This window comes from Antennarius striatus, chromosome 9, assembly GCF_040054535.1.
Source record: "Antennarius striatus isolate MH-2024 chromosome 9, ASM4005453v1, whole genome shotgun sequence".
NCBI classification, from domain to species: domain Eukaryota; kingdom Metazoa; phylum Chordata; class Actinopteri; order Lophiiformes; family Antennariidae; genus Antennarius; species Antennarius striatus.
In genome coordinates this window covers 14154377-14179537 of record NC_090784.1, presented here as the reverse complement: position 1 = coordinate 14179537, position 25161 = coordinate 14154377, and the positions used below count along the sequence as shown (strand labels likewise).

Below are 25161 nucleotides of genomic sequence, written 5' to 3'. Positions count from 1 at the left end.
AGTCGATAAATAAGATAAATAAGATAAGTTCAGAAAAACAAGAAAAAAAGTTTGAAAAGTAAGATACATAAAGTGTAAAGTGTCTGAACAGCAATTATGTTAGAAAACAATTTGATTGTGCTGTCAACAGAAACTTTTCGCTTGTTTTTCCTCCAAAGTAAAAACAATACCAGTCTATTTCAATCCACGGGATTGAAATAGACTGGTATTATCTTAAATTTCACTTAAATATTTGCCTTATTAAACACAGAATAGGTTTTTTATTCTACTCTATTCTACTCTATTCTATTCTATTCTCGTGACCCTAGATTGAAGTTAGGCTCTGAGATTGTGCTGTTTAAATATATGAAATATTTATGTCAACATCAATTCAGATGATGTGTTACTTGAATGACTGTCAGTTTGGTGTAAATAAACACAAACATCTCTCTCCTTCTAAACATAAAGATATGTTTTGTTGCTTTGCAACAAACTTCAGTAAAGTTTGTTTATAAAATGGAGCAAACCTCTGCTTTCTGCTTCTGGTGTGGTTATTTTTCACCTCAGTTTGAACAGAAACCGAACTAAGACAGTATCCACGAGATTGAAATAAGCCTCTTGAGACATGTTCAGTATGAAAATATATTCCTTTGACAGTCTGATGGCATGTGTCTGTCTCTGGCTGTCTCTCTGCCTGATTATCTGTCTGCCTGTCTATCTCTTTGTTTGAACGTCTGGCATTCGTTTTCCACTGTGTTGCCAATGGATGTGGTGATTCACAGAGAAAACACTGGTTTATTTGAATTGGAGTGTATTGTGATTTTTAAGTAAGTGCTGTTACTTTTTTTTCTGGAAGCACATAAAACAATATTCACAGTAATTCAGAACCATCTGGCATTTCCATGTCTAGTGCTTCCCTGGAGTAAATGCAACCATACATACTGTCAGAGCTGATAAGACACACCAGTTTCTTGTGCATGCTGCTGTCTAATGTAGGATTTTAATAGGGAGAGAGAATAATTCATTGTCCTCAACAGTACACTAATCTGTTAGGTCTGTAAAACCTTATTCTGTTTGCCATTATGTGTGATTCCATTATGTTCTATTGTGCTGAACATTCCTGCGCTTTCATTCAACATTGTGTTTCCTCAAAGCAGATGGCTTGCCAGCAGCGATAAGAAACACATTTAGCAGATAGATGAATAAATAAAAATGATGACTGGGTGAAAGAATATTCATTTGCCACTGCCAAGCTGCCTGAATGAATACAACTATATTTTCTTCACACTCTCATTTTCTGTGTGTGTACATTGTGAAGCATTTCATCTATAGCATATACATTTAATTTAACTACCACATTTCAGCAAGGAATGTATGTTTATATAATGGTAGTAAACGTTTTCATTTGTATATTGAAACTTTACTAAACTGATAATCGATTGTGACACAGTATCCTGTGTTGATATTCGTGTTGTGCCCCGGCCTAAAAGAAACCTTGGCACAACGTGTGTGGGTGCTTTCCCAGTCTTCCCACCATAGGAAAGGCTAACAACACCTAGTATAAGTTCATATGAAGTGGGTTTTCTTTAGCGTCTGAGAAATAAAAATGCCAACATAACAACAACAAAAAAACAACAACATTTAATCAAACCTAGTTTCCCTGATAAAATATAAAGGCAAATAAATGTCAAGACTTTAACCCATCCTCTATAAACAAATTAAACAGGAGCAAAATTGGGTAAAAAGAAAAAGGCTACTCCCTCCTCAATCACAAGTTTCAGGAAGGATCTCCAAAGAACACAAACTACCTCATCACAACAGTCAACAGCTCACTTTTTTAAAAAAAACCAACCATCCCAAAATCCTGACATTTTACTGGTGGTGGAAAGACTGGAACTGGAAGAAAGAGGGAGTAAAGTCGACGTGAGGCTCAAATAGTCAGGGATTCAGCACCCTGAACAATCGCATGGCAGCAATCAAATGAGGCAGCACTTCCTCCCAATTCATTCTCTCACTCCTACGAGAAACACACACACACACACACACACACACACACACACACACACACACACACACACACACACACACACACACCGCACAAACAGCAAGAAGAGAAGACATAGCAGAAAAAAAATACCAAAACGCCATAAGTGACCCAAAAGCTCAAAACAATAAAAAGACATAGATGAGCTACAATAACCTGCATTTTGAGAATGAGAAATTTTCAAAAACGAAATAAATTTGTAACTTTACGGTGTTATGTTTCACTTGGTCACTTCACATGTTGCTAGAACTTCCAGAAGAAAATGAGAAAATAAGGAAGGAAAGTCAGCTGAGAGTTGAATGAGACTTAAAAGCATCATGTGTTATCGTTTCACCTGAGTCATGTCTAATACATTTTTCATCAGTAATAGTCGTGCTCAACAATGAAGTTGGGACCTCCCATAATCCCCTGCTGCACATGTCTCTTTTGTTTTGGTTTGTAGAGAGGCCCATGCTGCTAAACACTTCATTATGTGCACTTAAATTAGCAATAACAATTACAATGGCAAGACGTTATCGGAGAAACTGCTGTTAGTATTAGTGTTGGTTGTGTGCTTTTGTGTGATATGCACGTGAACATGTGTCAGTCTGCAAATGTCAAGCAGAAATGAAGAGCTGCTTATACCATTCTGTGTCCTTGTCATTAAGGAAGATATATAATGAGAGACTCACCAATAATTAATGACTAGCAGCAATCACATATCAGAAAATTGAAGAGTGAATGTGTGAAGATGTTCTGTGTGTGTGTGTGTGTGTGTGTGTGTGTGTGTGTGTGTGTGTGTGTGTGTGTGAGCAACTTTAAAGGGACAGTAAAGTCAAAATGAACCAAGTCTGTATTTGAAGTACATAAATTGAAAAAAAGGCTTGGTGGCATCATAATTTTTTTTATGAGCAATGGAGAATTAGAAAAACTAAATCTATCGTAAGTTTTGGAGCGCCCCATGTCAGCGGAAGTGACGCAATCGTAGACATCAGAGTGAATCCATATAAATGCAGATAAAGCAAGTGACAAGGTAAGGACCTGATATTTTCACTACTATTCATCAGGATATCTAAAATCATGTCATCATCATCAGATACTGAGGACGAGTTCCCTGTGAACCCACCTGGGGGGGTAATTATCCCGTATAATTATCACCCGATGGATGTGGAGGACGAGAGTTTGGACATCTAGCGACTCAGGTGTCTTCATCTGAATCAGATTCAGACAGATATCCAACTAGTTATAATGTCCCGTTTTGGTTTACTGTCTGCATAGAAAAGTTAATTGCGCTACCGATGCTAACACGCTAGCCGTCAGTGGGATTTTCCATATTATGTTAGCATTAACCGCCACTCGACTGTGTGGAGTTAATAACAACTCTAGTTTATATTAATATGTCTTGTATGGTCATAAAAACATTTATACAATATCTCGAGTAGCTCCAGACATGAATTAATTATCCACTAAAACTTGAGAATTCTGAATAAATACTATGTGTTGTCTGATATTGATCTTACCTTCAAATCTTTTTGGAAATCATCCGGGTGCTCATGACAGATCCTCGGATCTTTGATCATTTTGACTGTGTTTATTCGTGCTCTCATTTTCCTTCCTAGCTTCCCAGAAGGTATTCTGAAGAAGGATTGGCCCTTGTCTTTGTGTTTATGTCCTGTTGTGTTAGCACAACTGTTCACCTTGCAGGTAACCATGATTTTTATCGGGTTTATTGCTTGGGCGATCGCATTGTGTTCTATGGCTGCCAAACTAAGTATGTCTTCAGTGACGTATGACGTCCACGTGACCAGTGGATGCGGAAGCTGCTGCAGCGCCGATTTTAAGGTTTTCTGACCAAAGGGATGACGCTAGACACATAATTGTTTTTTTCTATTTTTCATAATGATGAATAACATACGGTATATGTCACTTAAAAATGAGTTTACTGTCCCTTTAAGGGATGTAAGGAATACATTTGACTGAAGCTGGCACATTACTTGTTGACCCCATTGAGAAGGGCACAATTGGAAAAGGAGTGAAGAGATAGACACATAGTTCAAATTAGCAGCAGTTGCTGCCTCTGCATTTGTCTGAGGAGATAGGCAAAGTGTTTGAAGATGAGACAGTTCGTACAGTACGTGTGGGTTAATTGCTGTGTGACCAGGCTGAGAGCACTGACCTCTGACATGTCAGAGGACCCAGATGGCTGTTTCTGATTGACTTGCAAAAGAGGAAATATACAATGACTCTGAATACCCTTGCTGCTGACCTTCATGCTTCATGCAGGACACATGTGCGTGCGCGCGCACACACACACACACACACAGACACACACACACAGACACACACACACACACACACACACACACAGACACACACACACACACAAGCACAATTAAACAGAGCTAGCAGGAAGCCCAGTTGACATTGTGGCAGTTATTCAAGATTAATAAAGTGTTTTCATATTTTTTCTTTCCACAGATGAACCTGACATTCAATTCAGAAAAGAGAAAAAAAATGCTCAAATAATAGCTGAAGGTCTAACTCCTAAATGTCATCTAATCATACGGGCTGCACTATGGGGGTTGGTATAAGAGTGAGCAGGTTGACAAAAGTAGCCCACAGTGCAACAAACATTTATTGGCTGAGTACCAATATTTCTATGTGGACCTTCTTGAGTGTTTGTCAATTGTGAGTGCTTGTGTGCATCCGCGTGTGTGTGTGTGTGTGTGTGTGTGTGTGTGTGTGTGTGTGTGTGTGTGTGTGTGTGTGTGTGTGTGTGTGTGTGTGTGTGTGTGTGTGTGTGTGTGTGTGTGTGTGTGTGTGTGTGTGTGTGTGTGTGTGTATGTGTGTGTGTGTCTGGCTTTGTCCAGGTCACCTATCCTGCCATGTTGCTGTAGAAATTCAAAGAAACATTCGATGGAACGTTGTTGTTTTTTTCACCAGAGGAGTATAATTACACTTCCTTAGTGACAGAATGGCATTTAATTGTGGACCACAGTGCTGAGGCTTTGTGTATGCTTGCACGTGTGTTTGTGTCTGCATGTGTGCACGTGACACGTAAATTTGAACACAAACAAGCACACACAAATAGCGTACAAAACCCGCACATTGTGAAACTCCTTTCCATGTCGTGTCTAAATGTAGCCATAATCTTACTTGACACATTGCGATTCAATATCATATCATCATGGTTGGCAGGCCCCGAACAGACAGTCGCCTGCACTCAATACTAAATGGATGAGGAATATGCATTATGCAGTGTAGCTCATTGCAATATATAGTGATGTTTCATGTTGAGCGGATTTGTATTGTACTTTATGGTAATGTTTTGTATTGCGTATGTGTGGTAATACACTGTGCCTTTTGGACAGAGCATTTTGTATTGTGTTGTGTTTCATTGTGTTTTCACTGAAGCCAATTTACCCATCTGGCATGTCCTGAGGACTGCCTGTAAACGTTGACATTAGAAACACTCAATATTCCTTTATATGGACATGCATTGCTTTCCTTTATGATATTTGTGTGCGTGTGTCATCCTGTGTGTGTCTGTATATGCTGCTCAGCATTAGTGCCATGGAGCAAATGTGTGAAAGCTGTCAGAGCACATCAGGTTCCTAAAATAGATATTCCACATGGGAAAGAAAGGGGAAGAAGAGAGGAGAGAAGGTATTCACATTTATGCAGCAAAAGGCCCAGATTCCAGGGCAGTAAATTATTAATTAGAAATTACAGATTACGTCAACATAAGCACATATGTACTCACAAAAAATAAAAATTACCCACACAAATCAACTGACACAACAACCAGCAATGCCATGTGGAGATTCTGAAAAAATAACTTGTCACAGTTAAAGGAAGGACAGTTAAATAAAAAATTCCTTTTACTAATGTCAGCCCTCAATAAAGGAAGTCGTAAATTTAGAACTTGTAAGTAATTAAAGTGTACAATAAAATAGAGAAACGAGGGAATTTAGGGTGAATTGTACTTCAGTTATGGAACACAGTGTCAAAGCGTCAAAGAAATAGAATTTATGTGAAGAATTTATGTGAAGACGACCATATGGAATTCAACAAACTGATTCTGTAAGCAATGTAGTCCAATTGGATATTACGATAATTAGATGAGGATTAATGAGACATTTTTGAAAATTACGCATTGTATAATCAACCTGCAAAATTCCCAGCATGTTATGTATAAAAATCTTCATCAAAATTATCACCATTATAAAATGTAAGAAGTTGATGTTTCTTAATAAAGAATTGAAAGGTTGTGATTCTGACATAAAAGTTTCGTAGCGGCAAACAAAGAAAAACAATAACTCATGGCATGAACTCAGTATAGAGCTAATGTATGTTTGTTGCCAAATACAGAGTAACTGATTTTTAAAAAATAAATGCAAATTTGAAATTCAATGTGATAACTCAAGGACATTTAATGTGTATCATCATTGAAAACTGAAAGAAAAATTCCACAAGTCAGAACTCAGAGCAGTCTAACCTCTGCAAAGATAAATCCATTTTAAAAAGTTTGGTTTACCCTGTGAAGCTCATTTCTTTATGCAATGTGTGGACATTCTTCAGCCTCTATGTGGCAAACCTTCATTTTCTAAATAAATCTGTCATGGAGTTCACCTTCGCAGGTGCCCAATGTTCTCTCTAAGCAGCAGAGCTGCAGCTGCTGCTCCTCTTCACTCATCTCCCTGGTGAACACCTTGAGTCGGCAGTGAATCGCAAAGCACATTGTGAGTCCATGAAGATCTGAAATACTACCAAAATTACATTTCTCCCTGAGTACTTATCTACTCTAAAATTGGCTCCAAAATCTATTCACTCTTTCAATAAACTTGCTAACAGATAGTTAAAAAAAACTCTAGTAAAACATAACATCTTACCATCTTAGTGTTGACAATAAAACAAGAACAACATGTCTTGGATTGTGAAATGAGTTTGATGTGAGGACACTGAGTTGTACTATGAAATACAGGGTAAAATATTTTCATATTTTCTAATATTAATGTACTGTTAACTGTAACATGTTAAGAATGTCACAAGGAACTGCTGTTTCATTGTCTGGCAAAAGTTCAGTCAGGAAGATTTAAACCCTTTGCAGACTTTCCTGTTATCATGGTCTGGGGCTATAAATTGAGTTCACTTGTCCCCATCAGTTGATTACATACGCCATTCCTGTGTCAGTAACACGCCTTCCTTTGCAGGCTGTATTTTCAAATCTGATTCACTCCATTTACCAGCTTTAGGCGTGTTATATTGAGCACCACCTCCTCATCACTTACCATTCTTCACAGATTCATCAATTTCATCTTTTGTCAGTTACAGCAGCATCTAAAGCCAAACATGTTCAGGCAGACCCATTATCCCATATGATCTGTATGTATAGAATAATCAGCTTTACTTCATCCACCAATCTCTCAAGTAAGAGAGCAATGTAAAAACAGAGGCTCAAAACAGGCAAAGTCCAAATTTCTCCATCACCCTAGTTACTGCCTACAGTGACCTTAAAATGCCTTCAAAAGTTTTTTTTAGTTCACTAATTACTATCATTTAAGATTGTTTATCATCCATATTGTTTCCTGTATCAGATCAGACGATCAACAGCCAAGCACCTCGCAAATCAAATTACATCCCTCGACACGCATGATATTTATGGGCAGATGAGACTGATGTTATAGGTTTTTAACTTTTGAGAGGAAAGTAATATCACAGCAATGTTCCATTTCCTCTTTTCATCTAATTCCAGTTTCAGAATTATTTGTGTCTTTCTACATCATAAACAGCCCCGTTTTATGACAAGGCTATCTTTGTAGCAGTAAAATACTTCTTTAGCAAGGCAGGTCTTTTTTTTTTTTTTTACGGGACTCACAGTGAATACACTGCAGTAGATCATGGGTCAAGGTAAATATCAAGCCATTGAGGGTGATTCATGTTTTGGTAACACATTTCATAATCCTTTCCTGCACTGTACCCTTGCACCCTAGCTTCAGTGGTCTATAGATTACATTTATCATGTTTCACTCCCCTTGTTTTTCCCTATTCATATTTGCATTTTCCAATTTTATCGCACCCAACTGATATTTTATTCTTGTGAAAAAAAACATTATTCAAGGATTCAGGTTACGCTATTCTTCCATGATGGATTTTAATGCTCCACATTAAACACACAGTAAAAGAATAACTGACTAGGTATGGGAGGGATAGAAGGGAGGCAAAGATTTAAATTCTAAAGAGAAAAGTGTATTACCTCTATTAGACACAAGAATGAGAGGAAAGTGGGAAAAGATGAGGGGCTCAATCATCAGACAATCATACACTTCTGCCTGGTAGTTCATGAAGGAATGTAAACCCCTCTTATCTCTGATTTTCCATACCAACATTCTCTCTTCCACGCAGTGGATAATTAAAAGATAGACTGATAGCATAGAAGAGCAATAGGGCTTCTGCAGCCCCATTTCTGATCTCCTCCTCTCTGATATAATTAAAACAGAAACTTCATGAAATCCTTCACAGGATTTTTCCTAGTACCTTTTCCTCCAACCAAACTCCATCAACAGAAGTGATTTTCAGTGTAATGACTCTGCTTAACAACACAAGAAAAGAGGGCCCGTTAAAGACGTGGGATAGTTTATCAGTGCAATCATTGAAGGCATTTAATTGCTTCAGGACCAGAATAGAGAGGTTGGCTCTCTGGTCGCCTCTCAAATTAAACGAAGTGAACTCCTCAGGGGAGCAGTTACAAGTTATTTTGTTTGTACCTCTGATTCCTCTGATTTTTTTCTGTTATTTTTAAGAAACAGTGTTTGCAAGCTACCTGACAAAAATCAGGCTCTTCAGAATCATGTAAGTTCACAGGCTGGCATTGATTTGTGTGAGCGAAATCCTTTTTTAGCTTTTGTATTGTTTCATTGCCAAAGTAGTTAGGAACAGCAGCACTACAAAAATAGAAAATGTCACTTAAAATCCATTAATCCTTTTCTTATCTTTAGTATAACCCAACATCTGACCTGCTCTCTCGAGGACGCCTTGACATTAACCAATAAGAAGTAAACAAACTGGGGGTGCACTTGGCATCCTAGAATTGAACACTCCAAGAATGCTGCTGCAAAAATAATGACGTTAGATTTGTCCACTGACACATTTTACAGTGAACAGGTTTTACAATGTGTCAAATAATCATTGTCTATATATAGATCAAAGATTATCTTCGAAACTCCTTATCAAGGTCAAAAAAGGTGAGATTTTGTGAATGTGTTCAAAGAGAAGGATGTATGTATGTATTTGTTTGTTTGCTGGTTGTTTGTTTGTTTACATATTTATGCCTTAGAGATATATGGCCAGCAATGCTCTACAACCAGGGGAATAGATTAAGTTTCCCAATACATCTGCTGGTCCTCTAAAACTCATGGACCACCCTAGGTCGTCTATGGTTCTTCAGCCTGAGAGATAGACAGATCAATTTTGTCTAAAACTCAGCTCTCCCCTTGTGTTTTTGAGCACCTTCATAGGTCACTTTTCCCATCCTGTCATTGTACGACCATTCCAGACACAGCCCATTGTAATCCCTCTCTGTCTCTCTTCCTCGTTCATTCAGTGCTCAGCCTCTGCTAGCCTTAGGGTGTGTGTGTGTGTGTGTGTGTGTGTGTGTGTGTGTGTGTGTGTGTGTGTGTGTGTGTGTGTGTGTGTGTGTGTGTGTGTGTGTGTGTGTGTGTGTGTGTGTGTGTGTGTGTGTGTGTGTGTGTGTGAGTGATAGAAAGACCTGCTAGAGATTTTCTAAATCCCAGGTAAGTGCAGAGCTTTTCTGTGGGAGAATTTCATTTCAACTCCTCTCATCTTGCACAGAGCGCATGAGGATAGGAGTCTCACAGTTATGAATCCAATAACTATGTGTGTAGGTGTGTGTGTCAGGAGGCTATGTGTGTGCCAGACTGTGGCCTGTTTATAGGATTGGAGGATTACTCCCATAAACTCAAACTGAAGGTCAAAGAGAGAAGGAAAAAAGAGAAAAAGGCAGAGTATGGAGAGAGGATGAGTGATGTTTGTGTGTGTGTGTGTGTGTGTGTGTGTGTGTGTGTGTGTGTGTGTGTGTGTGTGTGTGTGTGTGTGTGTGTGTGTGTGTGTGTGTGTGTGTGTTGTGTGTGTGTGTGTGTGTGTGTGTGTGTGTGTGTGTGTGTGTGTGTGTGTGTGTGTGTGTGTGTGTGTGTGTGTGTGTGTCTACATGTGTTTGTACAGGTTTGTGGATGCTTGGGGTCAAAGAGTGAGTGTGCTTGTGATGCGGCAAACGCATAAGGCGGTATCATGACACACAAGCATATATTCACTGTCTATATGTTTGGAGCTCATATTAACACATGAGCAACACATTTGTATACATACACATACAGTATGCACCTTGTACCCTGAGTGGGCTGGAGTCTATTGAGTTAGAGAGCCGAGGTCAGTCTTAAATCATTACAGGTCGCTGTGGCATGCCTGGCTACCAGATTAGATTTAAGTCTTGCTGATAGACCCAGTCAAGCACATTAAACACACACACACACACACACACACACACACATACACACATGGTCACACACGTGCACGCACATATACACATACAGCCGCCACAAACACACTTGTGCTTGGAATCCACACAAAAAGGGATACCCCAGCACATTAATCACAGAGAGCGTGGGTGTAATGTGTTACGATGTAGCTTTGGTTCCTTGAACAGAGAGCGAGGCAGATCCCTGACCCCTGAGTAGTAAATAGCCATGCATACAAGAGATAAAAGCAGTCCCAGAGGAGATGACTGTTGGGAAACCAGCCCATTAGGAAGCTGGAGTGACTGATTAGATTAAAACAGCCTAGGACAGGTCATTGTACTGGTCCTCTCACCATCAGGACAACACACACCATGGCTGATCCACAAATGCTCGTCTGTGCTTAATTATCTGGGAAATACCAAACTTTTGTTGAGATTAAAAGGTGTTTGTTTGTGTTTGCACAGTTGGATGGAAGAGAGGACAAAATGAATAGAGGAGCAGATGCTGTTTATCTGCATGGCATCTTGGCTTTCAAGCACAAGCACGACAACAACACTATAAAGCTGCCTTTGTGGGCTGTATGTTACTGCAAATGTGGATACGGCCCTATATCTCGCTCTGTGCATTGCTCGCACATCTCTCTCTCTTTCACTCCATCTCTGTGTAAAAAGAACTGTGGAGCGAAGGATGGAGGATCTACTCTTTCTGTAGCCTCCCTCCTCTTTATCTCTTTCTGCCTAAGCAGCAGGTCTATCTCTTTCAGTTAGGTGATGTATGTCTGACCTTCACTTGTGAATTTGCCCTTTGCTGCCAAGTTGATTTTTAACCGCTTCCCATGATTCACATGACCTCACTTCCTCTAACCCTACTAGGTGCTGCTCGCCATGGCTGTCAGCCAAGAGCATAAGGGCGCCGGGCCAGGTCAGATCAAGGCTTCTCCAAATCAGCATGGACACACTATAATAGCTCTCCTCCCTCCTGTCCTCCTCTTTTCTGCCCTTTCATCTTTTTTGTTGGGGGGGGGTCTCTTCTTTTTCTTTCACTACATTTAATCTTAACTATCACAGCTTTGAGGCACAATAACTGTGGGTGAGAATAAAACTTGCACCTGCGATTGGGTAAATATTTGCTAAGTATCTGTTGTTCTCTGGGACGAAGCTCATCAACACATCTTGAAGACTGTTTTCACCAGCACTTTAGTTTCTGAGCCAGCTGTCAATACAGGCAACTTCTAAAAGTCAAAAACAGAAACAAACATATTCATGTTCTTTCTGGACCTATGTGCACATTGCGTTTTGGCAACTTTTGATCTAGTGAATGGTGAATAAATAAAACCTTAACGTTGATAGGGTCAGTACAGGTGCATGGCATAGACTAAATTACAAACTATCAATAATATCAAAGTGGACGAAATGCAAAAATAAACAAATAAAACAAATAAATCCATGTCCGGCACAGGTTTTGAAAAAATGTCATCCATTTGAGACAGAGAGTTGTGTATTTCTGTAGTAGTGGTAACTCTGAGGGCCACTGGTTGACACATAATGTGCTGATTAGCTGCCAGGAAGAGGTGGCACAAAAAATGAAATAAAAGTAGCTCCTGAATCACCTCGCCGCTAGAATGTGAGAGAGGCACTTTGGCTAAAATGCATGAAATTTCAAATATAAACACACACACAAAGAAATTACAAGAATAATGTACACTTGGAAATACACATCTTCTCAGCATTTACAAGCCAAGTTTACAGTCTTATTAATCGTGTTAACGTAGCATAGCGCCTTAATGATCCCTTTCTCAGTGTAAGTGATGCTTGACTGTCTCACTGAAACTATCCTCTATCCTGATGTGAACCCCAGTTCACATCAGGATAGAGGATTAACCTGACACCACCTGTATATCAAAGAGATACCAGACCACTTCATCCGAGGGTGACTAATTGACCACCGCTCAAGAAATCAAGTCCACCTCCAAACCCAGGTTGTCAGCTCTGACAGGCAGAAGTCTGGCGCTTGTCCCATATACTGTGTTATCCTCCACTCCTCCGTGCTTCATGCTGAACAGTCATATCCAGGACTGAGGCTACGCCTCCTTTTCTTCTAGGTTTTGTCTCAGTGGACATTTCTGACTAGCTTCTTAAATCCTATTCCCACTCCGTACAATTGAACTTGCACCCATAATGCTCAGCCATTGAAACCATAAGTCAGTATAAATCATTGTCTCTCTTATTCTGTCATTCTGCCCCTCCACACACTCATTTTTCCTCTTTAACCCACCCCCTTTTCTGTCTCTCACATATTCTCTCTCACTCTCCATCTTACACAAACACAAGTCTAATAAATTGTGTCACTGGTAATTACGTAGAACCCACCGGTAAATTTCACTTCCATTTACATTTAGATTACAGAATATTTCATTCCTATCAATCTGCTGTGCCAGACCAATGTGTGGATGGCTTCACACATATGCAGACACAACTGTTTGTGTCATTTTTATGTTCTCACTGAGGTATGTACAGACACACAAGCGCACACACACTGGAAAAAATATAAGAGCACATAAGCTCACCCTCATATACACATACATAAACTACAAGCATGTGAGAGAGTGCACAATCAAACCAAATAATAAATGTTCACCAGCACACACGGACGCATATTAGTATGATAAATCCTAATTTCACGGCCTACTTATTTAAATATGCAGCCCTATATTTATGTACATACCTGTAGGTGATGATTTATCTTAAAGTAAAATAATAACTCAGTTATGTTTGTAAATGGATTGTGGATTTGAAAAGTGTTTCAATTTACTGTGAACTGTGCAACATCAAGATTATTTTTAAAAAGATCACCCTCTCCCACTCCCTCAGCAGAACTTGTTGGAAGGAGCGATTAAGAAAAAAGAAAAAAAAAAAAGAATATGGTATTTACCTGCCTCGATACTTACACCACCTTCTTTGCAAAGTAGTTTCACAGTGAGGCCATGGTGAGCCACTCTCCTGTCCCAAACATAAATACATGCACACACACACACGCACGCACGCACACACACACACGATTTCCACAAATTTGCCCTATTCTGGATCATAATACATTCAGATGCAATCTCATCCATTGCACATAAAAGACAGCGATATGAGCCCCAAACCTAAGTGTAATATTTCTGCAGTTTATGAGGAGAGAAGAGAGGGAAAAAGAGCCAGAGGCAGCGACTGGGGAAAATACATACCACCAAGATTTCTCTCTCACTGTCTTCATCTTCCTATCTGTCTTACTGTCTGTCTCCTGCTCCAACTCTTCCACTCACCTGATCCCATCCCCTCAGTGTTACTGCATCATTTCTAACTGTAATGAATGATCCAGGAGCACGGAGATAGCATGAGAGAGGAGAGAGGCACTTCAGGGAATTAGAGCATTTAAAATATACACAACAGTTTTCCTCTTGTGACTGATCAGTGCAAACACCCCCAACCCTCTCTTCCTGAGACACTGAAACACACTGCAACACCTTCATACAATGTGCTTTCTGATCCCTGACATTTGGGGGGCATTAACAAAAACAAAGGAGCTTCTTTAGTTATATCACTATTGAGGAGCCTTAAGCGTTTGTGCAGTTGTTTTTCGTTTCTCTTGATTGTTCAGGACATACTCATTACTGCTGCTACGTTACTCTCACTGGAGCTCCAGGACTCAGAAAATACATTACCTGGCAGTGCTTAAGTGTATAAGACATTAACTAAGGCTTTTGCCATGAGATTCTGTGGAGGTAATTTCCTGCATAAGATTGGTTTCCTTTTTTTTGTGTGTGTGAGGAAAGTGTATTCTCAGACTGAGAAAATTGGTCAGAAAGGTAAATTTTCCATCATAGACACAGGACATGTTGTAGTGTTTGTAAGTGTCCATATACAGTACATACTTGTATATGTAGGGATGTGGATGTGAAGGTGTTTAGGTTTTCTCCATCCAGACAACACTGTTATTATTTGTACTGATATGAACTCCTGAAGTTTGTGTCAGTGGATACTGAAGAAAATTGGAGCGATGGTGTAATACTACAATTTACTCTGTGGAGCACTACAAAACCAACAATCTGATGTCACAGGACATTCATATAGATCATCATCTTAATAGCATAAGCAGTTAAATACTTAAATAGATGCAAACACACACTGTTAACCCTCATTGTTGAAATAATCTAGCAAACTATCCACAGATCAGTGGTGAGAATTCATTTAAAGCCATCCAGACACCTGCTTCCACACTGAAGGGTTTGCCCATATCAAAGTCTGATATAACTGTACTTATAACCCAGATTGCAAAAACGTGACATTCTGTAAAAATATCATTAAAAGAGAATGGAACAATTTTCTAATTATTATTACATTAACTTTAATTGAAAACACTTCAAAGATAATGTATCAAAAATTGCATCTCATCAACTAAATTGTCTCATCCATCCATTTTCTAATGCTTATTCAGGGTTGGTTTTCCATAGCAACTAATTTTATTTTCATAAAATATATGCTTGTTCTGAAGTTTATGCCAGGAACACATCTCTGAGACGTTTAAACATGCCCAACAGAAGAGCGGAAAAGCTCTAAAACGTAAGCCTGCAAAATTCCAGTTTGTTGACAGCAGGAGATAATATGAATGAAAGAAATACATCATATTATGACATTAATATAATCATATGGATCATTTCATGGCATGGTCTTCCTCCTTGACTTGTCATCAGCTCAAGTTCTTCTGTACCATTTCCTGTTTATTATTGGGAAAAAATTGTTTATTGAATAAACAGATCATACAGTCGCAGTCCGTGTAACTTTGACTAAATCTACATAACAGCATGTCAAACACATTATTTGTTTGTGCAAATACAAGCAAAGATGTTCACAAATGGTGGGTGAATTATAAAGCCACAGATCAGCACAAAAGTATGGATTATCACAGCAGTATAGGCTGGTGCCCAGATTCTCTGCAGAAGCATAAATAATCACAGGTCTGGTGGGGAGAGAGAGGAAATAGGGAGCACTTATAATGCACAAATGTGGAAAAACTGCAAGAAAAGCTTTACCTGTTGTATCAACGATAACAAAACATTCATCATAACTTCCTTTTGTTAACCTGCATGTGAAGATGACATCTGGGGGAAAAATAAAAATATTTCATATGCATTTATAATAAACCCTGCAACAAAAGATGGGTGATAAGATGCTATGTGTGCACATAGTGACCATGGGTAAGTTTGCCAAACTTAACTAATTCATTGTAGAGGTGAAAGATTAGCTTCACATTGCGCATGGATGGATGACTAATACAGTATATGGATAACGATAATTATCATCAACAAAATGGAATGATAACTATCTATCTCTCTCTCTCTCTCTCTCTCTCTCTCTCTCTCTCTCTCTCTCTCTCTCTCTCTCTCTCTCTCTCTCTCTCTTTCTCTCTCTCTGTACACGGACTTCCCAGTTAACATAATTTTAGAGTGTCATAATTGTTACAACAATTTTCATGTTTTTGAAAACAGCAACAAATTCTGAGTGAAACTAGCTGGCTAGCACAAACAGTCTGATATTATTGTTTTATCGTGGAATTTCCACGGCTTCCCGCTAGTATGTATATATAGTCATCCATCCATTTTGTTGATGACAGTAATTGTCTCGTCTTCTGCCGCTTATCTGTCTTGCAGGTCACGGTTCTGCTGGAGCCTATCCCAGCTGGCTACCTGCAAAAATATATATTAATATAATATAATATATATCTAGATATATATATTTACACACACAGGCCATTCCCCCTGCAGAGAGTAAATCCATCACAGGGGACTGCCTGTCCTGGTCTGTAATCCCTGGAGACACAACATAAGATCACCATATTAGCTAAACAAAGATGTTTAGTTAATAAACGTGTGTTTCTGCCCACAACCACATATATGTATATTCTGAGTATCATGGAAGATGAGGGTCCATTAATAGATCTATATACTGTCTAAGGATAAAACAGATCCATGCTTCATGCTTGGTGCTTATGGGGAGCTGCAGAGTCCCAGAGGAACAGACCTTTCATGAAGATAAAAACAAGAGCATCACATACCCTCTCAATCACAACAAATGAAAACCAAATTGTGATATTGCTTTGAACACACATTTATAACATACAGTTCAAATGTTGACGTGGGATTCAGCAAAGTGCTGTTGTTCCAGGTGGCAGGAATCCAGCCTTAAGGACTTGATAAAAACTTGATTAAGTGCAGAAAAATGCTGTAGAACGAGAGAGTGAGTAGGCTGAGGGGCACCAGTTTGACAAAGAGTGGGAGGCTGTCAAGAATAATATGCAAAAGCTGTGAAAGTACAAGGACCAGCCATGTTTGCATTATTGGAAGTTCAATTGCCCAAGAAGCAAAAGCAAATTCCTCTGAGTTTTTCTTGAATTCACTGTCATGTGAGGAATTTTTTTATCAAAGACTCTTTATCTGTGATCCAAAAAGAACAATAGCACTTTTGGTCTGGATTGAACTAATCAATGGATATTTACAGATTTCCCACTAATACTGACTATGACTGGTTCTCCATACAGTATGTCCTTGTCATTTGTGCTGACGTCAAAATCCCATGTCGTATGTAACGTCCGTTTGACGTCTATCACAGAAAGCTTGAATATGCATGACGCGTCACGGAGGGTGGAGGGGTGTGGGGGGGTGTGTGGGGGGGGGCTCACGGTTTCATAGGCTCAGCACCGGGCTGGTGAACAGCTCCATAAACCGCTGAGGCAGAGACACTTGGCTGCTGGTAGTTCTGAACGTTTCACGGCACCCGGCGGTTCGACAGGCCGAACCGGTGATCAAGTCATTACCCCCCCAAAAGTCAGGGGCCCCTTTCTCTGACGGCAGTGACACCCTACAAAACACCACTGCGCACACTTTGAATGCCATCCAGCGTGTGAGTTTGGACCAGGTGACAAGAAGTGAGGTTGACAACAACACGTTTTCACCTGCTCATGTGTAGATACACACAAACTAACACAAGTTGTAAAGGTTGCCTTCTCGTCTGCACAAGAAATTAGAGAGAGAGAGAGAGAAAAGAAAATGAAGTGAAATAAAAGAAACAGAAGCGACGAGGAGGATATGGAGTTGGGGGGGGGGGGGGACTTCAATTCTGAGTTACTCAGGCACGGCGTGGACAGAAATGATCCGTCTTTCCCTGATACGCGGGCTGGGGCTGCAAATTATAGGCGACAGCGGGAATCCGGTCCGGTGCAATCCCGGGAAAAGAGCGACAGAGAGAGAGAGAGAGAGAGAGAGAGAGAGTTTCTTTCTTGAGAAAGATTCTCAACCACTTCAGCCTGTCTGCGCTGAAGCCTGATAATAACTACAGGACCGCCCTGGATGAATTTTCCGTCTCTCCCACCTTCGCGCAGTGGAATTTCAATCACGACTGCCTCTAAATCCGCTGTCAATCAACAAAAGCAAAGAAGGGAGAAAAGGTCAGATGGTTTCCCTTTTTCTCTCCTCTTCGACGGTGTGTGTGTCTGTGTGTGTGTGTGTGTGTGTGTGTGTGTGTGTGTGTGTGTGTGTGTGTGTGTGTGTGTGTGTGTGTGTGTGTGTGTGTGTGTGTGTGTGTGTGAGAGAGAGAGAGAGAGAGAGAGAGAGAGAGAGAGAGAGAGAGAGAGAGAGAGAGAGAGAGAGAGAGAGAGGGAGAGAGGGAGAGAGAGAGAGAGAGAGAGAGAGAGAGAGAGAGAGAGAGAGAGAGAGAGAGAGAGAGAGAGAGAGAGAGAGAGAGAGGGAGAGAGAGAGAGAGGAGAGAGAGAGAGAGAGAGAGAAGCGCACCTGCGAAGGAGCCCCAACTGAGCGGCTGCTGCTTGGATGAGGCTGCTTCACTTTACAGACTGGACCAGTGGACTATAACGACAGAGAAGAGGGAATGAGCGGAGTGGTGAGCCACTGTGTGTGTGTGTGTGTGTGTGTGTGTGTGTGTGTGTGTGTGTGTGTGTGTGTGTGTGTGTGTGTGTGTGTGTGTGTGTGTGTGTGTGTGTGTGTGTGTGTGTGTGTGTGTAGAGAGAGAGAGAGAGAGAGAGAGAGAGAGAGAGCAAGGAACGGAGACTGGATGAATCCCTCTCTTCCTCTGGCACTCCACAGGCGCTCTTTCATTTATTTAAGCCCGACCGACGACATCATGCCAAGCGCTGAATCCAGTGACAGAGCTCGGTCAGTGTAACATTTCTCTCTCTCTCTACCCCCCCCCCCTTCTCTGTCTCTCCCTCGTTCTGTGTACTTTCATACGCATAATTCCCCACGCACATTCTCATCTGGTCTCCTCTTTTAAACGCAGGCACACACTTTCCATCAGTGGACAAGCCTGAGACATCCTCCCATACCAGCGGCCAACTCTCACCTGCTCAACAACCGTGCGGGACCCTCACGGACACCCGCAGACCCAGAACCCTAGAGTATATGGGCCCAGCGCCCCTGGAGGCTCCTGGGATGGCGTGCAGCGCGTGTTACTACCTGGTTATCAGCTCTACTCACCTGAGCAATGGGCATTTTCGGCGCGTCAAGGGGGTGTTCAGGGGACCGCTGTGTCCCACCACGACCAGCGATTCACCGGTAAGACAACATGAGTGCGTCCGTAGGCTTCCGTTGTTGTGCGTGTGAGAGTGTGTTTGTAAAAAGGAGCATCTTTTACCTACTTTTCCTACTTTTATATAAAAATAGAAATGGATTATAATAAGGCTTAGGGATTTAGTGTGATCACATTTTGTTCCTCACAAGTATAACAAAAGTGTGTAAAAAAAGTAGAATCAGCCTGTCAGACAACAGCAAAGCCGAACCAGGAAGAAAAACTGAGGTGTAGTTATTTAAATGAGGTGAGAAATGAGGTCTCCTACTGTGTGTGTGTGTGTGTGTGTGTGTGTGTGTGTGTGTGTGTGTGTGTGTGTGTGTGTGTGTGTGTGTGTGTGTGTGTGTGTGTGTGTGTGTGTGTGTGTGTGTGTGTGTGTGTGTGATGACCAGACATAGTTTGATAAGGTAACTTCCTGACCTTCTCTGGGTGCCTGTGGTTCCTTTGAGCCACCAAAACTGGCATTTAGTCACAAGCTGGCTTTCAGTCATCGCTGCCTACCAGCAGTTTGTTTTTGTCTGCTCATATAAGAAAGTGTGACAGAGAAAAAATCGGAGGAGGGAAAAGTAAAAAGAAATGACAGTAAATGCACACGTGAACATGATATTTCGACTGTGATTAGTGTGCTTGTTGTAGGTTTAGGAGCTGCTTTGAAGGTCTCTGGTAATCACATATTATTCATGAGCTCTTAATGTGAGACTAGGCAAACTGGCAGAGCTGATGACAAGTTTGATGAGAAAGGAGGAGAGGAGCAGCTGGTATGCGTGTATGAATGTGTGTGAGCGTGTGTGTGTGTGTGTGTGTGTGTGTGTGTGTTTGTGTGGGTAAGAGTGTGTGTGTTCATACTCAAGTCATTACCAGTCTGTCATGTTCGGCTCGCGCTCACAATGTGATGGGAATGAGTGAACAGTGTTGAGCAGACAGTCAAAGAGGATGCTGCAGTCATATACACACACAAAATTCTTGCAAACATCTGCACTTGTTCTAAAATACACACAATCACAGTGTTTTACGTGGACTTTTCATACAAGAGATGTTGCACAAAATTCTGAACAATAAAAGTAAATGACAAAATATGGTGAAGTAAAGGCACAAGATAACAAATTATAGAGGAAACTGCTTTTAAAAATGAGGAATAAGAATAAAACATGAGAGAATTAAAGTTACTAAATAGGTTTCCAGCTGTTTAAAACTGTTCACAGAGCCCATATGTATAGTTCTCGGTAGGTCCATAGTTTTGGAACATATGGTTAAAAATCTGCACTGCCAATTTTCTTGTGTGTATAATTCTGTGTTCAGAAACTCGTCATTGGAAGATCTGAAAGCTTGTGAAAGATTTTGCAATATAGACTGGTCCCAAACCATTAAGAGATTTTTACATGAATAGAATAACCTTGAAATCTTTTCATACCGAGACTGCGAGTCCATTCAGCGAAGCTGATGTAATTTGTTAGCTCTTTGTTTTAGTTAAAAGTCAACTAATATAGCTTTGAATTAGTTGTAGTTTTGCAATTGACTGCTTTGGACACTGTTTAAAATGGCATTACTTTTTTTTTTCTAATTGTTTCACCATTCATATTTAATTGGCTTTATTTTGTTAACATTTCTTTGGTAGTGTTTTGGTCACATACTTTATTGTGTGGAGTAAAAATAAGGTTGTAAAATAATTCCCAGGCTTGTAACCTTCGATTTAATCGGGTATACTAGAGGTCAAAGTTTGTCAAATAGATCTCTTTTAGCTTTGAGGGCAACGATGCATTTCAGTTTTATCTTCATGTTGAATAAAGATGTTATTGTGCATCCACTTTTTACTGTTGTCATCCCAATGAATTAATTGGGAGTAAAACAAATACACATAATTAAGAGTATAATAATTTGCATAACCAAAATACGGTGGTTTCTTCCGGATTATCTGGCTTCCTCCGACCTCCAAAAACATGCAGCTTGGGTCACACCAAATTGTGCATAGGTGTGACTGTGAGAATGAGTCTGTGTTTGTGTGTGTTTGTCTTTCACGTGGCCTTGCAATGAGCTGGCATCTTATCTGGGGTGTACTTCGTCTTTTGCCCTTAGCCAGCTGGGATGGTCTCCAGCGTAACCTGTGACTCACAAGGTGGATACGCGGCTGAAGACGAGACGATTGCAGCCATCTGTAATAGGCACATGATAGGATCATATACGCGACAACAGCAGTGGGTCTAGCTTGTGTGACCAGCAGTAAAATGTGAAAAATGTTCAACAGCCAAGTATTTCCTCCTTTATCAGATGTATATATTTATATGTCTTCCTTAATCAAAAGTTTGGATCCACTTTGTAGAAATTTAATGCGTGAAAATGAAATGACGTTTTGATCGGCTGTGTTGGGGCTCAGTGATTCTGATGTATACTCAAATCCTCATTTGCCCTAGCCACAAATTGAATCTTATCACACAAATAAGGGTTATTTAGATTTACTTGACTATTTCTATTAATTCTTACATTTTCAGACTGATATTGTGTTTGCCAATTTTCTGGCAAGCATGTTTCTCTTCATTTTCTTGTGTAAATTAATCTATTAGATTGAGTAAGCCATGATGCTGAGCTAGTTTTTATTTTTTTCAGAAGTTGTTTTTAAGTGTTCCAGTTTTCGTTTTTTAATCAACAGAAAATGAATCTATTGAATACACTTAGACTGAGCTGATTGTTATTGCAGGACTGAATTGTTAGTTGGAAGAAATAAGTTGTTTGAAGTGCTCACCTTGTGATGGGTATGTTCCACAATTTATAACCTTAAAAACAAAACAATGGAGAAAATAACAGGTACACAAATTCTTATTTCATGTTGACCTTGATGATTCATAAGTTTGTTTAGTTATTTGACTTCTTCACTCACTCAATTTAGGTCACTCTCAAACTTACACTATGATAAAGTTCTTTTGTTTCACACAAAATAAGCAGTTTGGCAAATGTTGTGCATATTGTACATAATACAATATGCACATACTTTAAATATGAAATTATACTGGGCAACAATGATAATGTCTAATGGCTCATATAGTACGTAATCAAGTAGGTCTTTGAAAATCCGGTGGTGCATTCAATCTATTTTGAAATAGTGGATTTTGGCAAATCAATGTCATCTATTCCAAATCTTGCTTTGTACTCATACCTGAGACCCTTTTCAAAGGTGAAAGTCCTCACATATCGACCAAAAAGAAATCAAAGGAAACCTTTTACACAAACATGATCAGCAGTGATTCAAAGGGACAACTGAATTCAAGCCTTCGCATTTCTGAAGTAGTCCTGACCAAAAGATTTTATTAACACAAGCTTCATGATCTTACAAGTTCAATTACATCTGACTCCATCAGAGATAAATAGACATTGGTACTCCATTGAGTCGATGCTGGAAATGCTGCTTGTAGAGTGCCGTGAACTGAGCCACAGCTGCTCTATATTAAGTAAGACTTTACTACAATGGCGTAGTAAATACAGGAAGCTAAGCGACATGATCATGATAAAAGTACCTCATCAAAGATACTTGTTTTAAATGTGAACTGTGTTTCAAGAGGATTCCATTTCAGAAGCGTGTAAAAATAAGTCAAACAGACAAACGGCCATGAGAGGTTCAGTTAAGTGTTTTATTTCATGATAAGTTGTGATCTCTGATTTCTACAACCCAAATAATGACAAAAACATAACCTTATGTGCAAAAAATTACCACCAAAGGATTTCCACTGAAAGGCAACACACTTAGCTTTCATCTAATTTTATTTAGATTGTGATTGTTTGTTGATGTGTTTGTCGGTGACATTCTGAGGTTCACTCCTTTTTGTTTTATTTAATTAATATTTTTTCAGTATGAGTATTTTCAGTTTGAAACTCCTGATCAGTGTGGGGAGATGAGGATTTTGAGAGTGATTGGTTTTTGTTTTTGTTTTGTTTTTTCCTTTTTTGCAGGTCTGCATACTAATAACTATCTCAGCTGAAACTTACGTTACCTTCAATGGTAGGTGGTGGTTATATTGTTGACAAATTGAGGGGCACGTTGAAATATTTGGGCGTTGATTGATAAATCATCACTTATTTCCATGGGAAAGGGAAAATTATAATGAAAAATGAACACTAACAATGCAATAGCAGAGTTACAGCTACTATTGGCCAAAACTACGCTGAATGCATAGTGTCTCTATACACTGCAGGCATGTATTAGAAGGTGTCATTCAGAGGTACATGGTCCATAGCACCGTCCTACCTAATGCAGATGAATCTACAAGTGAAAGGTTTGCGTTGTTGGAAAATGCTTGCTAAGTATATATGGAAGGTCGAAAAGTGAAGGATGTGCTTTCAGATTTATCCATATTAGCTTAGACGTGGCCCAATTTACTGGCCTGTCAGCATGATAAACAGGCAGTACCCATGGTCAGGTTTTTCAAAGGTGACCTCTTGTGTTAGGTGTAGTACAGTCCTTCAGCCAAGACCAGGTGAGTTTAATCTCCTCAGAACATGCTGAGCAGCATCTTTTGCTCCTGTCCACTCTACTCCTGTGCCAGCCAGCACTTTGATTTGGCTTAGATCCTTGAACTACAGAGGATATTACAACTGGGATTTGTCAGGGGTAACTTCCTGTGTCTTCACTTTGATAAGGCATTGCAGCACTCTGCCCAGATGAGGGTCAAAGAATAGTCATCCTGACTCAGAGCTCTCCTCTCCTTAGCAACAAATCCTCCAACGTTAGTCTGGAAGTCTTTGCTTTGTTTTTAGTGTGCTTCCCTGCAGAGCGATGCTGGTAGTTGGCCTATTACCACTTTATCATCACTAACTGTTGCAGTAACAGGGCTCTCAGACTTGTTTAAAATTTTGTGGCTTTTGTGGAGAGCAGTTTTAATCACCAGTGGTTATTTATTCTCTAAATCTCATTAACACTTTTTTTAAAATTCTTGTCAGAATAGAAAGAGACCAGGAAGGAATAGCAAAGGGAAGGTGTGTGTAAGGCAGACTGATACAAGTTGATAAACAAACTCCATTTCCTTTTCTAGTCCAAAAAAGCTCTGATTCTGTTTTCTCCATCTCACCATTTCTCTTAAAATCCCCTCTTCCTTCATATCACTATATCCTTGACTTTGCACGTACTTAACTTCTCATTGCTCTAAGACTGTTTTGATATACATGCCACTTCTATTGCAAGAAAGCAGATGAATCATCATCAGCTATGAGGCATAGTGTCAAAGCCAGTGTGAATGTGCCAGTGTGTACGTGTGTGGATGTGACTCTGTGTTTGCACCCTTGTGTTTTCATTGATTCCGCAGGGAGCTGAACAGTGTTTATGCAAATGAGGCGGCGTTTAAACATATGCCCTGAACAATTATCTTGAAACAAGTGTTTAGCTGCACGAAAACACAGCCATGCTTGGAGTGAGTCACATACTTAGCTACAAATATTAAGCCATCATGAGAAGACAGAGGTGAGATTAGCCAACTGGTTTAGCATTTGGCGTGCCAGTTTGCTCATGGCTGTAAACAAGATACCGAGGAATTTTTGCACTCTAATGAAGATTATTATTATAATGGGTATGGGCTCAGTATCAAATAACACCCAGAGGAAGATCAAGCTGGAAACAGAATCCTGACATTTATGAAGTTTGACAACTATCAGACAGAAAAGAAAGCTTAAAGTGAATGCGCTTTACCACGGTTATAGAGTCGTCAGTAAAGCTATTTCGGAGAAGAGGCAGTTCATTCTTACCCTCTCTCATTCATAAAGTGTAATGTTAATGCAGCCAAACACACACACACATGCACCAAGTAAGCCATCACAACCTCATAGAGTATTTTGAGAGCAAGTAGGTGAGTGCTGCTGAATATTAAAGTCCTGCACGACTGGATCATTCCTGCTGACCACTGCAAAGTGCTTTCACTGATCACCACTAATGTCCTCCATCATGGTTTACATTCAACACCCTGGAGAGAGTGTGACTGCAAGTGTGTGTTGGGTGTAAACTTGGATAATTGGGACAGACGGGTAAGAT

General features: G+C 40.0%; 1 protein-coding gene across 2 annotated transcripts in view; it reads left to right on the top strand.

Annotated features, from left to right (window-relative positions):
* Nucleotides 1-17888: 17888 nt before the first annotated feature.
* The window catches only part of LOC137601662 (G patch domain-containing protein 8), a 35369-nt gene continuing 28096 nt past the window's right edge, over nucleotides 17889-25161 (top strand). The window contains exons 1-3 of one of the 2 annotated variants that reach the window (XM_068323984.1): nucleotides 17889-18021; nucleotides 18674-18742; nucleotides 18867-19141. In XM_068323984.1, coding sequence (XP_068180085.1) covers nucleotides 18989-19141 — 153 coding nt within the window. In that variant the 5' untranslated portion in view covers nucleotides 17889-18021; nucleotides 18674-18742; nucleotides 18867-18988. Of the gene's footprint in view, nucleotides 18022-18448; nucleotides 18471-18673; nucleotides 18743-18866; nucleotides 19142-25161 lie in introns of those variants that run through there. The other variant, XM_068323985.1, reaches the window with a different exon arrangement.